The sequence below is a fragment of the Trypanosoma brucei genome, chromosome 10 (assembly GCF_000210295.1).
Source record: "Trypanosoma brucei gambiense DAL972 chromosome 10, complete sequence".
Classification (NCBI taxonomy): Eukaryota; Euglenozoa; class Kinetoplastea; order Trypanosomatida; family Trypanosomatidae; genus Trypanosoma; species Trypanosoma brucei.
The window spans coordinates 1779146-1795324 of record NC_026743.1 but is presented as its reverse complement, the minus strand read 5'-3'; the positions used below and the strand labels follow the sequence as shown (position 1 = coordinate 1795324).

At 48.3% G+C, this 16179-nt stretch overlaps 8 protein-coding genes across 8 annotated transcripts; 7 read left to right on the top strand and 1 right to left on the bottom strand.

Moving 5' to 3' along the window:
- Positions 1-734: 734 nt before the first annotated feature.
- On the top strand, positions 735-6119 carry TbgDal_X9020 (hypothetical protein, conserved; the record flags this gene model as incomplete). Its single annotated transcript, XM_011779773.1, has 1 exon — positions 735-6119. One exon carries the CDS (start codon positions 735-737, stop codon positions 6117-6119), a length of 5385 nt encoding a protein of 1794 aa, XP_011778075.1.
- Positions 6120-6498: 379 nt separating this feature from the next.
- Positions 6499-6912, top strand: TbgDal_X9010 (40S ribosomal protein S24E, putative; the record flags this gene model as incomplete). Its single annotated transcript, XM_011779772.1, has 1 exon — positions 6499-6912. One exon carries the CDS (start codon positions 6499-6501, stop codon positions 6910-6912), a length of 414 nt encoding a protein of 137 aa, XP_011778074.1.
- A 329-nt stretch (positions 6913-7241) lies between these two features.
- Positions 7242-7655, top strand: TbgDal_X9000 (40S ribosomal protein S24E, putative; the record flags this gene model as incomplete). Its single annotated transcript, XM_011779771.1, has 1 exon — positions 7242-7655. One exon carries the CDS (start codon positions 7242-7244, stop codon positions 7653-7655), a length of 414 nt encoding a protein of 137 aa, XP_011778073.1.
- A 438-nt stretch (positions 7656-8093) lies between these two features.
- Positions 8094-8705, top strand: TbgDal_X8990 (hypothetical protein, conserved; the record flags this gene model as incomplete). Its single annotated transcript, XM_011779770.1, has 1 exon — positions 8094-8705. The coding sequence occupies one exon, from the start codon at positions 8094-8096 to the stop codon at positions 8703-8705; it is 612 nt and encodes a 203-aa protein (XP_011778072.1).
- Positions 8706-9623: 918 nt separating this feature from the next.
- TbgDal_X8980 (terminal uridylyltransferase 3, putative) lies at positions 9624-12107 on the top strand (the record flags this gene model as incomplete). Its single annotated transcript, XM_011779769.1, has 1 exon — positions 9624-12107. The coding sequence occupies one exon, from the start codon at positions 9624-9626 to the stop codon at positions 12105-12107; it is 2484 nt and encodes an 827-aa protein (XP_011778071.1).
- Positions 12108-12185: 78 nt separating this feature from the next.
- Positions 12186-12491, top strand: TbgDal_X8970 (hypothetical protein, unlikely; the record flags this gene model as incomplete). The annotated part of the gene is made up of 1 exon (XM_011779768.1): positions 12186-12491. The coding sequence occupies one exon, from the start codon at positions 12186-12188 to the stop codon at positions 12489-12491; it is 306 nt and encodes a 101-aa protein (XP_011778070.1).
- A 588-nt stretch (positions 12492-13079) lies between these two features.
- On the bottom strand, positions 13080-13400 carry TbgDal_X8960 (hypothetical protein, unlikely; the record flags this gene model as incomplete). The annotated part of the gene is made up of 1 exon (XM_011779767.1): positions 13080-13400. The coding sequence occupies one exon, from the start codon at positions 13398-13400 to the stop codon at positions 13080-13082; it is 321 nt and encodes a 106-aa protein (XP_011778069.1).
- A 568-nt stretch (positions 13401-13968) lies between these two features.
- Positions 13969-14256, top strand: TbgDal_X8950 (hypothetical protein, conserved; the record flags this gene model as incomplete). The annotated part of the gene is made up of 1 exon (XM_011779766.1): positions 13969-14256. One exon carries the CDS (start codon positions 13969-13971, stop codon positions 14254-14256), a length of 288 nt encoding a protein of 95 aa, XP_011778068.1.
- Positions 14257-16179: the final 1923 nt, after the last annotated feature.

Sequence of the window (16179 nt, the reverse complement as noted above, 5' to 3'; positions counted from 1 at the left end):
ATGCACCGTTTTCCACTTTCTCACTTTATAAATTGCGGCCAGGTGTCTGACTACCATTGCTTTTGTTCTCTTCACCCCGCTTTTCGTATACTACCACTTTATACTTCCTGCTTTACTACAATATAACGGTCCTCATTAGTTCTGTCACTGGTTTTCGGTTTATTGTCGACCTCTATTGCACCATTTACTTATGTCACTAACCTTGTTATCGCTGTTTCCCCCATCTCCTTTTATTTCTTGTTTGTTTGTTTGAGTTTATGGGGCAAGCGAATACCGGAGTTCACCTCTTCGTTGTGACCCTTTTCTGCGTTGCCATTGTTTGCAACGCACTTGTTTTATCTTTTTACCACGTACAACCCGAGCGCCGCAGAATACAAAGTTATTAGGGGTAGCTATTTAATTCTTGCCGGTTCTTTCCTTTCCATTCTCTCCACAAGCATCTAACCCGGAGGGGAAAAGGATGCGGAAGCTGCCATCTCGTGTGGTGTAAGCGGGCACATTCAGGTTTCTTCCGTTGCGCATTTTGGACTTGTCTTCTACGTTGGGTTTGGTGAAGTGAAAAATGCAAATTGTGTGTCACTTGCCTCTATTTTTTCCCCTTTCTTTTTACGTTTTGTGATCGCTTGCTGGGAAGATACACAGGATTCATAGACGGGACGGAGAAGGGTGCGCGAGTTTTTGTATTTCTGCCCTGTGCAGGACCGTAGTCAGTAGTGCTTTTGTTTAGTTGTCAAATGTCTTTTGAGCCAGATGGCCGGGAGCAGCGGAAGCGAACGCTCGGCGTTGATTGCGTTGGTCGACTCCTATGGCGCCACTGGGAGCCAGGTGGCGAATATACCCAGAGGCTGCGGATACGAAATTTAGACATGAAAAAGCAAACTATAGTGTACCGACTGCCGCTGCGAAAGACAGTTTTTATCATGGATTTCCCCGATCCGGTTACACTCAGCAGTGGCATGGCCACCGATATTAAAGTATCTTTCCGCCCAACGGAGCTTGTTGATATTTGTGACATGTTTGAGGTGACTGTCGTTGGTCGGGGTAGCTTTTTCGTGAAATTGGAAGGGAAAATACCGACGGCGAGGGTCGAAGTGCCTCCACACCATGACTTTGGCTATGTTCCAACCGCTACCACTGCGAGGGAAATCGTCGCCATGAAGAACGTGGGTACCACCACCGTCTCGTACGAATGGGAGGTGCCGGCGCCCTTCGGCATTACACCCACAAGCGGGGAGCTTCGGGAAAATGAAACAGTGGACCTGTGCATAACTTTCACGCCGTCGGAGGCGTGTGTTTTGATTGCTCAGGCGGTGTGCAAAATGGCTGCGTGTGGTTCTTTACTCTCAACAATAAAGATATCTGGTGTTGCCAAGTACCCCTTCATCCGCGTGTCGAAGGAGCCTAGCACCGTAACCGGCTCAACTACCGCTGACGACAGCTGCCTCAGCGGTCGTGAGATGCAGTTGTTGCAGGATGGCAGGAGTCTCTTGTTAGATTTTGGTACCGTATACGTTGGTAAGGTGCACACTATGGAGTTTGATGTCGAAAATCCCTCAGTGGTTGACGCGGTGTTCAGTTTGGAGGTGGAAAGGGAGGACTTCTCATGCCCCTTTACTGCCGCACCGCGGACCGGTGTTATTCCGCGGGGGAAGGCACAGAAGTTCAAAGTTACCTTCGCTGCGACGTCGGTGGGTGCTGCCTTTTCTGACAAGCTGTGCGTAAAAGCACTCGCTGGGAACACGGTTACGTTGCTGCTGCGCGGTGTTGTGGTTGCGCCCACTGTGGTTGCTTCAGTGACTTCCATGAACTTTGGTGACATCCGGATGGAAAAGAACATCGTTGTTTATGAGCACCGCCGGGCATTGCGGCGTTCTTTTTACATCAAGAACCTCTCAGACGTGTCTGTGAACTTCTATGTTCTTGGTGTTTCTCCAGGCGCGTCATTTGTTGTAACACCGACGACCGGAGAACTCCCTGCTAAAGGCACCCAGCGGATGTGGGTGGAGTTCTGTCCTACATACCCGATGAATTATCTACGGCGATTGCACATTATCATGAACTTCACGAGACACGTTGTTTTCGTCGACTTATTTGGCTCTGCGTACGATGACAGCATCCGCCCCATGTCGTTCGGGTTGAAGGAGGTGGAGGAGTTTTTTTGGCGTCACGAGGTCGGCCTTGGGGCATCTGAACCGCAGGATTTGTTCCTCCTTTCGAAGGTTCTGCGGGGTGGCAAGGTGCCCGACACGTTGATGCATCTACTTTCCACCTCTAGTTTGGCAATGCTGCGAGATCTTCATCGTGACCCGACGACCTCCAGTGAGTTGGTGACGGGAGGTTGTCGCAAAAAGAGCGGGGGCCGTATTAGTTTCGCTCGGTGGAACTCGTCTTTCTCCACCGGCGCCCCCTTCGTGTTGAGCACAGAGGCATTAGTTTTTGTGGATTCAAGGAACGAACCTCAATATGTGAACGTGTACAACCGGAGCAACACGGTGGCGACGGCGTACTGGTGCCTCCCCGCCGACTGCAGTTTCAGCGTGACGCCCATGCAAGAAGATATATTGCCTCACTCTTACTGCACCTTCACCGTTACTCGGTCGCGGGCAGCAGGCACTTCACTCCGCGACCAGCATCTTGAGTGCTATGTAAACTACAAGCAGATGCAGTCCTTCCTTTTAATCGAGGAGGGAAGTTTCACTCCTCCTCATTACTTTACCGTGCACTGCCAACAGATTATTCAGTGCTCCGATGCGGAGGCTGGAAGCATTGTTTCCTGTGTGGGGGCACCGAAGCACATCGTCTTTCCTAAGTGCCTTGTTGACGGCACCACGCACACGGTTATTGAACTGGAGAATCGTGGAGGTGTGATTGTTTCCTTCGCGGTCGCCCTACGTCTGGAGAGCCAAGAGTCGAAAGGGAAGGATTGCGGAAGTGATGCCATTAGCGGCCATGGATCAAATTCAGTTTTCGGGTGCAACCCCGCGTACGGCATAATACCAGCACGTAGTCGCGTTCCTTTGATGCTTTCTTTTAGTGCCAAAGGCGCGGCGTGGATGCGTGGAGAGATGCTCGTTCAGTTGAGCAATAGTCCTAAAGACGAGCTCCGCATAGTGCTGCACGGTGAGGGGTTTAGACCAGAGCTTCTCGTAGAGGACAGCTCTATGATTACAATGCGCCCCGCGTGCGTAACAGGCGTCACGGAGCGGTCGTTGAGAATCACGAACCCAACAACCGTACCGATTAGCTTCGAGTCATCTCCTTCACAGCCACTTCAGGGTGTAGTGTTTGTGGAACCACCGGTTGGCGTCCTACAAGCAGGGATGGGGATGAATTTGGTTGTTTCCTTCTGCCCCCAAGATCCTGTGTTGTATGAGGGGCATATAACATTCTCAATTTCGACACATGATGAAACACAGCCGAGTTCAAACGCAACACGGAGAGCTGTTGATCCTTTGGTCGGGCGGGAACGGGAGTCACAAAGCAGCAGTTGCAACAACACACCCAGAGAGCTGAGCTTAAGAGATGGCAAGCGCATCATCTCTTGCCCCTTTACGGGTGAAGGTCGTCAATCTGTAGTTGAGGTTGAACCGGTGGTGATTGAGCACGAGGGTCCAGCCGCACAGGAGAAAACATTTGAGTGGACCATATACAACAGCAGTGTGTGTGAAGTATGCTATGAGGTGAGGTGGCTCACGAAAACAAGGAGGATGAATTGGGAGGGTGAAGACACCCCAATGATTCACCTCAGTAACAACAGGTGCGGAGCATTGGCCGCCCGCTCGCACACTGTAGTACTTGTTACGTTGCGGCCTCCGGCCGGCGTGACTGACTGTATCTTGTACACACTCGTTGGCGGCAGGGGGGTAGATTTGAGTAGTATTGCTTGCCCCACAAACCTGCACGAGGTTCAACAGCACCCACATTGCGAGGTTCGCTTGAAAGGTACACGCCCGGCTGTTCAGATCACTGACGTACGCTCGTTACAGCAGCACCGCTCGCAGTTGTGGTGCCAGTTAGCTATTAATAGCATTAATAACGTGCTTGCTGCTCCTGTACAGAGCGTGGACGTGGAGAGGGACTCATTCGCCTTCCCGCAGTATGTACAGGGCGTTGAGCCAATTTACATGGATGTCGGCGTAGGTTGTGTGGATGATGATGATAAGGAGATTATGCTGTGCGTTGAGAATGCTGGATCGTGTGCAGCCCCGTTCCGGTTCTGGTACCCGATTGATCACGAAGGTGGGAACGAGACGTGGTTCGTTGAAGATGAAGAGTTGGAGGATGTGCAGCAAATTCTTTCTAACCGCTTGTTGGAAATTTCTCCTCGAGAGGGGACCATCCCCGTGAACTCCCACGCCGTTATCACCATTACGTACCGCCATGTTAGTGTCGGCACGCACTGCTTGCCCGTTTTGCTTCGGCTGGACAAGGGTAAGAAGGCTCTTCTGGTCCTTGAGGGGCGCACAGTGGCGGACAACACTCACGCTCTCGCCTTTCACCATCCACCTGTTTATCAGTTACACCCCATAGCACTCGGCGATGTCGAGCCACCGTTGCAAAGCTCAACAATTGAGAACACCTCGTCGCATCCGATGACTTACGTTGTACAGGAAGATCTTGTTGAGCAGGTTTGTGCGGCCAACTGCGGTGTTCCCGTGTTTCAGTGTATGAATCCAGAGGGTGTTATTCCCCCCGGCGGATCAACCCAGCTCCATTGGTATTTCCGCCCCCTCGAGGTGCGTACCTACACGATTGACGTTGGCCTTCAGATCGTGAATGGTGAGGGATACAGTATGCGATTCTGCGGTGTCGGATACCATCCAAAGAAGACGTCTACTGGGGAAGCATGTAACATGATTAATGATGCCTTCCTGCCCATCCCCGTTTCGCCCTCGTTGCGTCTGCCTTCAAGGCTTTGCCCAGTTTCCCTTTCCATCGACGTCATGCGTATTGGTGCGGTGCCCCGCTTCTCGCTGCACCGCCGAATTTGTTATGTTGAAAACAGGCACAACTCATTTTCATACAGCTTTTCGTGGGCTACATCGCTAGAACCGGGGAGCTCAACAATTTCTGTGTCGCCGAACAGTGGCGTGGTGAGACCTGGGCAGCGCGTGCGGTGCGTTCTTGCGCTACAATGTGGCAAGCTCAGCCAAATTATCGAGGCCCCGATATTCTGCCGTGTAGTCAACGAGACGTTGATTGAGGACAAGAGTGTGAGCCCAATGTATGTGGAAGCGGCAGCAGCTCCTGAGGACGAAGAGGCCGATGAAGAAGATGATACCGATCCGTTGCTCGACGTCAAACCACAGACGAAAACGCGGTTCGAGAGGCCCACCTGCACGAAGCGTCGAGCCACCTACATGGGTAAAAAGCGGCCCTCTGTAATTGAGGCCCCGCCGGAGTATCAGAGCCTTCGTGTGCTCTCCGCGGCAGCTGCACCTGCTCTACATTCTGGTGTTGCGGATCATAACACGATGTCTCTACCACTAAAAAAACGCGCAGATGAAGGACCTGTCTTGGCCCACTCGCTTGAGGTGTTGGTGCAGGCGCGTATTATGCCCGTCGACGAGTACCAGCGGCTCTACGGGGAGTGTGCGGTCCGGCAGGTGTACTTTCCCCCGCTCTACGAGAACTACGTACGGCCTCAGAGTGCATCTTTGGTGGGAGATAGGCTCAAGCAAACAATAAAAGATTTCACTCGAGGTAATGTGAGAATTGTGCGAAGGATGCTTGAAGGGCTGTTGCGAACTGTTGTCGACTGCCCACCGGTTCGAAATGCATTCACCGAGACTATCAAAGAGGAGATTCCACAATACAGGGAGTTGGTGTCTATGGCCTCCAACTCTTTTGTGAGGGATCCTCCATCATCGACATATGGGGCGAACAAGTCAAGTGACCCCGGTTCAGGCGCAGCAGGCGCAACTGAGGCCATGCCTCCCACTACAGGAGTCACACAACGGCTCACTACAACGGCAGGAACCCCGTGCAAGGATCAGGGTGTCCTGCCACCGTGGAAGAATAGCGCATTGCTGAACTTGGTGGAGAAATTACTTAACGATGTGGCCGTGCGCACCATTACGCAGGATATGGGAGCTGGTTTACTGGGCCGCCGAAGCTAAAGTGTCGGTTGGACCATGGACCAGATACTGTCCACCCGATGATTATGCACACAAGTCTGTGCTTACCAAGATGTAACAGTAGAAAACAAAAACAATATTGTTAATGTGTGACGGTTTAGAACTATGAAAACGAAATACAATATGGATAGAGAAATGGAAGTGAATGCGAACAAGGAAAACTATCGATGTTCAATCGAGTTCTCCCACCGGTTTGTTTTAGACCCCTCTTTCTGTTTTGGTAATGTGCCCTACTAACTATTATGATTGTCGCTAACTAATCGTTGGTGTTTCTTATGTATCTGTGATTTTATCCCCCTTTGAATATCGACTCTGATATTTCAATGTTTGCCGAAACCTCCCCCAGTTCAGGATAGCAGTGATGGTCTTCCAGAAGAAGAAGGCAGAGGTGACGGTGCGAACCTCGCAGTTCAAGGTGAACAAACTGCTGAACCGCAAGCAATTCGTTGTTGAGGTGAACCACCCCGGGTGGTGCGGCACTGTTCCCGCGAAACTCATTCGCAACCGCCTCGCGTCGCTCTACAAGGTCGCTGACGAGAACCAAATTTCCGTCTTTGGCTTCAAGACGAAATTCGGTGGCGGGAAAACGACTGGTTTCGGTCTTATCTATGATGACCTTGCTGCCATGAAGCGCATTGAGCCCAACTACCGTAAGGCTCGCCTGGGTATGGGTAAGAAGAAGCTTCCGGCTCGTAAGTCAGTGAAGGAACGCCGCAACCGAAACAAGAAGATTCGTGGCAAGGCGAAGGGCAAGATGCAGACAAAGAAGAAGTAAGTGACGATGCGGCGGACAGACCATACACTCCTTGGATGCAAGGCTTTTTTCGTATATTTTTCTTTTAATTTTATCATATTTCTATTTCTGCGGTTGGGCTCAGCTCCCTCCCCTTGGTGCACTTTGCGTGATGGGCTGTCGAGCCCTGTGACGCGTGCGCAATGTGGTGCGTAAGAAGCCTTGGAGAGCGACCGCGTTGGAGCTCCTTTCCCCCCAATATCACGGTTTACTCAACCTTGTTCTTTTCCCCAACGCTTTTCACCATTTCTTCATAAAATATTTTTATCGCACATTTGGCCGCCTGTCTTCAACCAAGGTAGTGGGTAACGATGGTCTTCCAGAAGAAGAAGGCAGAGGTGACGGTGCGAACCTCGCAGTTCAAGGTGAACAAACTGCTGAACCGCAAGCAATTCGTTGTTGAGGTGAACCACCCCGGGTGGTGCGGCACTGTTCCCGCGAAACTCATTCGCAACCGCCTCGCGTCGCTCTACAAGGTCGCTGACGAGAACCAAATTTCCGTCTTTGGCTTCAAGACGAAATTCGGTGGCGGGAAAACGACTGGTTTCGGTCTTATCTATGATGACCTTGCTGCCATGAAGCGCATTGAGCCCAACTACCGTAAGGCTCGCCTGGGTATGGGTAAGAAGAAGCTTCCGGCTCGTAAGTCAGTGAAGGAACGCCGCAACCGAAACAAGAAGATTCGTGGCAAGGCGAAGGGCAAGATGCAGACAAAGAAGAAGTAAGTGACGATGCGGCGGACAGCTGCCTGGTATTCTCGTCGTCTCGTATCCTAGGTTTCTCACTTCCTTCATGTTTTTTTTCGTTTTTATTGTTTCAATTTATTATTTAATTCAAGACCAAATGGTCGAAAAGGAACGTGGCTGGACATCGTTGTTGTTGTTGCTGTCGACCCTCGCGCAGGCCCATATCCAATGCTTGCCAAATGCATTCACATAACTTATTCATCTTACTTCTTTCCTCCTTGTATCTCCCTTATTTTTTGTGGCATGTCTGAATGCAAAGTTGAAAGGCCGTTGTGTCTCCGCGAGTGAAGACGTGGAGGTTGTTGGTCGCTTACCCTCTCTGAATTTGATTAAGTGGTTGGTGAGGAAGTGCGAAGAAACGAAGGGAAAAGGTGGGGTGCATTACCGGAGGGAATAAAGGTAGTTGAGAATTTCGGTATGGACTCAATCAATAGCGTTACGTTTGAGTGGGTCCGCGCTGGTCCGGCGTACACTTTAGACGGTCCACACGTGTATCATTCTGGTTGTTTAGGATCATATCAACCTGCCATTGGAGGTTTAGAGATGCCCGCAGGACATGGGAAGTATTTCTATGAGATCCAAACAAGCGATACGAGGTGCAAAGTCGGTGTGTGTACGGAAGATGCATTTCTTTCGAATGTTAACTTGGGGGACGTTGAGCTGCGTGCAGCGCAGCCGAGCAGCTCTTTAAATAGCCGGCTGTCCGAAGCTAATTGCTGCCTCTTTAACTGCCTGACATGCGCCGTTGAGGTGAATGGTGTGGAGGTCAGGAGTTTATGGCGGTTGTTAGTTCCCTCGGCAGGCGCGCGCTTTGGGTTTCTTGTTAATACCGACGAGGGCGCCGTCCAGCTTTATGTCAATGGTGAATATCAGGGGCTCATTGCCGACACCGCTACCGGTTTTAAGGGGAAGAAACTTCGGCCGTGCATAGCGCTGGACGCTCCTCCCACGTGCGGTGCGGGAGCTGAGGCAAACAAAAGCAGTGCCTCCGTCGTCCCACCGAGGAAAATTATCGCAAGTACAGCTTGAAGGAAAAGTTCCCTCTGTTTTTGCGAAATCGACCATGTGTGCGGAAGGAGGGAGGATGGAGAGGTGTTTGTGCATGGGTTGTAGCTGGTGAAAGGGGAAAGTGGGGACGCATGGCATTTCAACAACAACTTCCGTTGGCCTTTGTTGTGCGCTTTGTTTTCACTTCAGCGCTCACATTTTCCCGTTTCCCTGTCTTTTATTATTTTCTTGGTTATTTTGTCTTTAGCCTTCGCGGTTTTGTTTCTTTGTTCCACATTCTATTTTTTTCTGAAGTGTTTTAACCTATTTTTTCCCCCTTCTTTTCTCATTTTCCAGGGTCTTTTTTTTTCCATGACCGCTACTAACGGTACCACCTCTGGCGCTGCTACTGTTTACTACTAATTTTTCTCCATACTGTGGATATTCCTTTATTCCGTGTAGTTTTGTGCGATCGTGCATCATTGAATCTCATTATGCAAATGTATGTATGTATGTGTGTATATGTGTGTGATATGTGACTGTACATGAGAAGGGAGGTGATCCGCAACCACTTATTGCTGTGATCCCTAAAGGGGTGCTGAGTAGGGCACAGGGCAAGTGGATTATAATAAGATGGAGGTGGTTTACTGTTGCCTCTTTGTTTTGCCTTTTGGTGGTGGCAAGCAAGGAAGAAATGATTTTAAGTGGGAAAGATAGGTATATGTACCACCTTTGTATCTGTACTCAATTGTGTATCATAGTCCATTTACCAGGATATGATTTTTTTTTTAAACGATACCACGTGTTCTTGAAAGCTCCCTCAATTCGCCTCATGCCGTGCTCTTTTTTTTTTTTTCCGCTCTTTCATCAAAGTAATTTTTATAATTCGTTGTATTTTTTTTTTCTTCTCTGTCGGGTGATAGCTGCCCAACGCAAAGGTCGAGAAGTACCTTAGCTTGCATGTTCACATCGGTGCCTGTAGCTCCGACTGTAGTTTCGGGTGTGGTGTACAGCAGTGGTGTCCATGAAGAGTGGAAGGAAGCAGAGCAGAAGTTATTGGATGGTTGTCTCGTACATAGTGAGGGAGACGGCGCAACAAAACAAATAAAAGAAAAATTGACGAGTCGGAACTCTCAGAGTGTCCGTTGTGACCTTTGTGCAAAAATGATAGAAAGCCGGGATGAGGAGCAAATCCAAGAACACTTTCAGGTGCACCATGCCGCGCTCTCTCTCTGGTGCAGAGAGATTCTAGCGAGTAAAGATAATCTGCTCCATTATGGATGCATTCCTTCTGGACACATTGTCTCGTGTGGCAATTTTGTGTTGGAAAGCGCGGCAGCCCTTGACATGGGCAGGAAGACGTTCGATGTAATTGAGCGTGCGTTCTCTCAAATGAGCCAAGTCATTTCTTGTTTTGTTCGCAACTTAGTGTTATTTCCTTTTGGAAGTTGCGTGTCGTGTGGTTGTTGGGACGGGGTGAGTGATGCTGATTTCACCGCAATTGGTCTGCAGGATATGAAGAAGGGTAAATGGCCACCCGAGGACGAGAAAAAAGTTATACTTCGGCTCACCGCGGCGCTGAGGAAGGCGGGTTTCTTTTTTGGAGAGCTGGAGCCCCTTGTGCGGACCCGCGTCCCTGTTGTGCGGCGTGTTCAAAAGGTTCGGGTCCCACTGCGTTCACATGGTGAGGACGACACGTACAGCGTTGTGTGGTCGAACAGTAAGGAGTTTTCTTCTCCGCCCCGCATGTTAGTCGAGGCGGCCATTAGCTCTACGGTTGAGCGAAAAGACAGTGATACGCTAACGTTTCACTTTAAGGATAGTTTGAAGGCAGTAAAGTTCTTCTGCAATTCGGCCATGTGTGGACCACGCGACATGGAAGTTTCATGGAAGACTGGCTCACAATTGCCTGAAATGTTTTCACTTGACTTCGATTTAAGTTGTAGAGCACAAGGAGTGAGAAATAGCTTGTTTCTTCGCAAGTATTTTCAACAGGATCCTTTTGTACGGACTGGTTATTTGTTTCTGAAGAAATGGAGCAAGTTGTATGGTATAAACAATGCAAAGAATGGGTATCTTACTTCCTACGCTGTGTCCATTTTGTGGGTGCACTTCTTGTTGGAGAACGGGCTCGTAAAGTTCGTTAGACCGGCTGATGTGGAGCCTATTCCAGACTTGTCACAACAGAAAATGTCGTACTTACCCCTTTTGCGCGATGATGGGGATGGTGGTGAACGGCCTAGTGATGTTTTAAAGTCTCCAGAACTCACGATGTTGCGGGGTGCGCTTGGTGGTTTGATTCCCTTGTTTTTTTTGTACTATACAAGGATTCGGTGGGACAAAGTTGTGGTGACGCTACGGGTCCCTGGAGGGGGGCCGCCGGTAACACCTGATTCCCTTGGCTGGGTGGAGGCTAATGAAGTGAAGTGCGGCCCCCTTCGCGATCGCGTCTGGTACCGTCTGTGCATTGATGATCCGTACGAAGATAACTTTAACCTCGGCCGTCACCTATCCCCTGACAAAGCTTCCTTTGTGAAGGTGCAGTTTATGCGTGCGCTGGCGTCAATTGTAGCAGGCAGACCTCAGCAGCTGCTCGTTGACGAGCAGAAGTTTGCAGAGGAAACGATGCCTGCCTACGTGACCCGGCTTTCTGTGCAGGGGGAGTTACGCAATTTGCGACCGGTGACTGTTTCGGCGTTACGGCAGTTGTTGATAGATAGCGCAGGCGCAGACTGTGTTGCTATCTACGAAGCAAGCCACAATTGGGAGACCTTACTTGACATGGCCTCCACTCTCAACAATAAAAGCAAAGAGGGGGATGATGATGCTGAAGGAGTAACAAATAATCAAGAAGGAGAACCCCCTGACCATGTGGAGAGCTGTGAAGCACCGCGGCGGCACCTACTCTGCTCAAAAATGCATAGCATCGATGACGCATTGTTGGTAGCGGGTCCGCTCGGCGTATCCGATGCTAATATTCCTGCTGGTTTACTTGGCGTGTACTTTTTGGCACGCGGGAGGGCCTTTCGAACCGCGGAGGATCGCGACAATTTTCTGATGCACGCTGAAGCTGTATCCGCCGCGCGGGCGCGGGGATGCACGACGCGGGAGGAGATCTTAGAGAGGGTTGCGGATGCCATCCCATCAATTGTACGGAATGGCACTTTACTTGACGACCTTTTAGTTTCCGGTAGTGAGGAAAATATCACAGTGCAGTCGCCGGTTGTGGTGGAGACCCGATGTGCTGAGACTGTGCAGCGCAAAAAGTCCAAGGGTTCAAAAAAACGGAAGAATGCTGTACGGCGTGGGAATCATGCAGGTCAAGGGACGTGTAGCGAATGCGGTGCATCGGGCACTGATCTGTGGGAGGCATCCGACAAATCTGCGGATGATGGTCTTTACTGCGGTGCGTGCTGGAAGGCGTACGACTGTCAGAAAAACTAGTTGTTGTTGGTACTTCTTCGCTGAAGTGGAGGTTTGATGTCAATTTGTTGACACATTGTGGACGTCCTGTTTGGCCACATGCATTTGATTATCATTTATTTTTTTTGTTTTTATTCTTACTCTGCACCAAGCACTTCGCTTTTTCTTGTTTTGTTACGTTTCGCTTCTTTTCCACATGGGCAGCTCCTGCGTCCTCGGATCGGTTGCTGGGCTACGTTAGTTGCTGTGCGAAAGAAGGAGATACGCCATCCACGCCTGTTGACATACCTTAAGCTTCTCTTGGACAATATTCGAGGGTGCTTGTCATCTTTTCTTGAACTTGTATTACCTGCTCTCTCACATTACTTCCAGAAAATACTTTTCTTAGAAAAGGATCGCTTGTAATGTTTCTGCCTGCTTTAACGCAAGAGCTCTAGACGTTCTTTTCTCCATCGTTGTTTTTTAGAACGACACGTCTCCTCCGATGATTCAAAAGTCGGGAGTGAAGCTAAGTTATTTAAGTGTCAGGTAAGACAGGGACTATGGTAATAAAACTCAGATGACGGCAATATTGTAGCCGCTGCGGTTAATGTTTAGTCACCATGTACAAATTCGTCGGCCCTCACATTCCTTTTGTTTCGATGAGGTTCGTAATTGCCCCTTTAACCGTACGCATCTGTATATGTGAATACGCGTGGTTGGGCATGTGTGTATAGGTGCCGTTCTTTACGGTTGCGGTGGTGGTAATGGCAGACAAGGGTTGTATTTCCGGTACCGCTTGTTACCTTACAATACTGGCGGTTGCTTAGTACATCAACCCGAGATTATTTTCAGCTGAGCCCGCCTTTCCTTCGTGATTGCGATAACCACTTAATTTATTCCCCTCCTCTTACCCTTTCCATTTTTACACGAATATATGAGTTCATGTGGATACAGATCCTCCTATTTGGTAATATTCTGATGAGTTTCTGTCCCCTAACCCTAGCCCTAACCCTAACCCAAACGTCTGCTACGCGGTGTGCTTCGTACGCATGTTGAATTCATGTTGGGATAGGAGTGGCACCACCAAAGCGGCGTGAGATGACATGCGTTTAACTCACCGATGTGACTACGGCACCCACTGAATTCTCTGAATCTCACTGGAGCTCCCCGGGCCGGCCGCAACTCCCTTTTTTCTTTTCTCTCCTTTTTGTTCTCTCTCTCTCTCTCTCCCATTCCCCCCTTTCCACACACGCTGTACGTGGGCGTATTACTGTGGGCACTACTCAAAGCAGTGTTTCTGGGCGTTAGATGTCTTACAAATGGGCGTTCCATTTAATTTGTAGCTCCTAACGCAAGTAAACACTGCGAGATTTCAACGCGAATGGTGGAAGAAAGCAGCACATTTGTGCAAACGTGATTTCCCTCCCTTGTATGCGTTCAACAACTTTAAAGAGGTGTTTTGGTGACTTCCTCATTCTCTTGTGCGCATGCCTAATGTAACATCCCGTTATTTTTATTTTTTTTATTATTTTGAAGCAGCAGTCGATATCCGTTGCACGTCGCACGATCAGTTGAAGTTCATCTCTTAACTTTCCCTCTGAATTTGTCCCTGCGTTTTTCGCTCTCGTTTCTTTTTTTTTTTATTTTGTGTGTGTGTGTGTGTTTGTGTGTGTATACTCGAAGTGAAGGCATGCATAACTCCTTCGTGTGACCGTCTAGTTGCTTTGAAAGTATTCGAGCCATCAGGTTTTCTTTCCTTCGTTTTGTTACAATTTCCATTTTCTCGTCTTCCCTTTTTTTATTTTCTTCACCACAACGGTACCAGCACCGGTTGTGCGTATATTCACATTTGAAAGGATCTTTTTTTTTTTTTCAAATTTTTTTTCCCCACCGGAGAGCGATGTCGACTGTGGCGGAGCTCCACCAACAGTTGGAGACCCTCAAAAAACGCAATGGGGATGAAATTGCACAAGCGACAAAAGAGGTGGAAAGGTTACAGAAGGAATTGGAAGATATTGCCGCCATCACTGAACCCATTGAGAAGGAAATCAACGAACTTCAACGCCAATGCATGCCGGGACGCCGTAACCGCAATGATTCCAAAAGCAGCAACTCGGGAGCTTCCATTTTATCAAATGTTATGTTGGGTTTAGTGGATCCCAATGATGGGAAATGCAAAAAGCGATGAGAACCACAGTGATGGTTTGATTACTTTTTGGAGGAGGAAGAGGAAAGGGACAGGGGGGAAGACTGGAAGGGGTGGGAAAAAAATAAAATAAAATAATAATAATAACAAAAGTACGGTTAGGGGTTCTCATCAACATTTTTTTTTTTCGCTTCGTTTTTTGTTGGCCTCTCCCCTTCTTTCTCTCCCCCATGAAGCTCACTTCTAGTGGCCTTTTCCCCCTCTCCGTTTGGTTTGTTCCGGTTTTTTTTTTGTAATTAACCTGTATTTCTAACTTGATGCGAATTCAAGAGAAAATAAAACAATTAGAAGAAACAAACCGAAAGAAAACAAACGGAGTTCACATTCCTCCTCCTTTTTTTTTTGCTTCGTTTTGGTCTAGTTGGCTCTTTTCTTCTCGGTTTTATATACAAAAAAAACAAAATAACAAACGCTAAGAACGAAATGTAAAAATAAAGTAAATAAATGAGCTACAAACAACCTGAAGGTGTGCGGATTAGCGGGGCAACGGCGCCACTACAGCCAAAAGAAAAGCCCCCCCCCCACCGAAGATGGTCTAAAGAACAAATAAAAAAAAAAAGAGGGAGCTGGGAAGCTGCAAGGTATAAAACTCGTGTATATTTATATTTTTATATGCAAGTGGATGCGTAGAAGAAAAAAAAGGGGTGAGGGAGGAGAGATGCTAAAAAAAAGAGAAACTGGACGTTCATGTGTGCTGTTCGGGTGTTGCCGATTTGTTCATGGAAGCCTGTGAATGCTGAAGTTTCCAGGCGATGATGGAGGCGTTTATAATGATGCATTCATATGCTAATGTTTGTGTGTGTTTTCTACCCTTTTTCTTTCCCCCTTTTTCTCTCTCCCTCTCTCTCTCTCTCTCTCTCTTTATTTGTGGGATGGGCGCTTGATGTTGAACGGGAGCTGTGAGTAAAAAAGGCGAGGGGCGCGCAATTGTTTGTGGTGAAGGGTGTGGGTAAATAAAAAGGAGATATAAACAGTAGTTGTAATGAAGGGAATGCTTTAAAAACACGTGGTGTGTGTGTGTGTGTGTGAGTGGGGCGGGGGCGGGATACTGCAGGTATTTTATATGCCATGCGCCTCTCTTCTTTTTTCTTTTCTTTTCTCTTCTCTTTTTTTTTTCTCTCGCTTTTTTTTAAATTATACTTGTCTACCTTCTTTGGGTTCTTCCTCCTCCTCCTCCTCCTTGTCTTCTTTTGGCTCACCCACTTTTGTCACTAGTAACGTTATTGTTTCCTTCGTTGTTTCGTCATGATGTCATGTGACAACTTTTGCTCTACGCTCAACCGCTTGACATTTTGATTTAGGCTTCTCCCTTCCCTTCCATACGCTCCCTTTGGGCCACGTGACACAACATTACCGAAAGAAAAGCAAAAGGAAGAAGAAGTGGAGAGAAAAGAATATAGGGGGCGATATATATATAACAATAATAATAATAATTCAAGCTATGCGGAAGACAAAGAGGAGAGAGGAAGAGGAAAGAAAAAAAACAATTGGTAACGGGTTTAGTTCCATTCTTCAAAGGCCCACATTCGTCTTTTTTTCTTTTTTTGTTTGTTGTGGTCTCTCCACCTTCTCGGCGCTGTTCCTCCCTTGTTTAGAAAGTGAAAAGAAATGAAAATGCAAAATAAACGAGAGGGAAAGGAGTGAGGGGAACGCTATACGCGGCCTCCTCCTGTGGGCTGATTTCTGTTTTTGTTTGCTGATGGAAAAACACACATTTTTCTTCTTTCGCTAAATCTTTGTTGTTATTCCCCGATTAGTGTAACCCACAATGGGAAGTGGACAACGGCCGCGTCTCCGATTGTCGTTGTCGTTGTCGTTGTTTCTTGTTTTTTTTCTCCTTTTGGTTCTCCTTGTTTTTCTTTAACTTGTAAAAAAAAATAAATAAATACGTAGATGTCCCGCTTC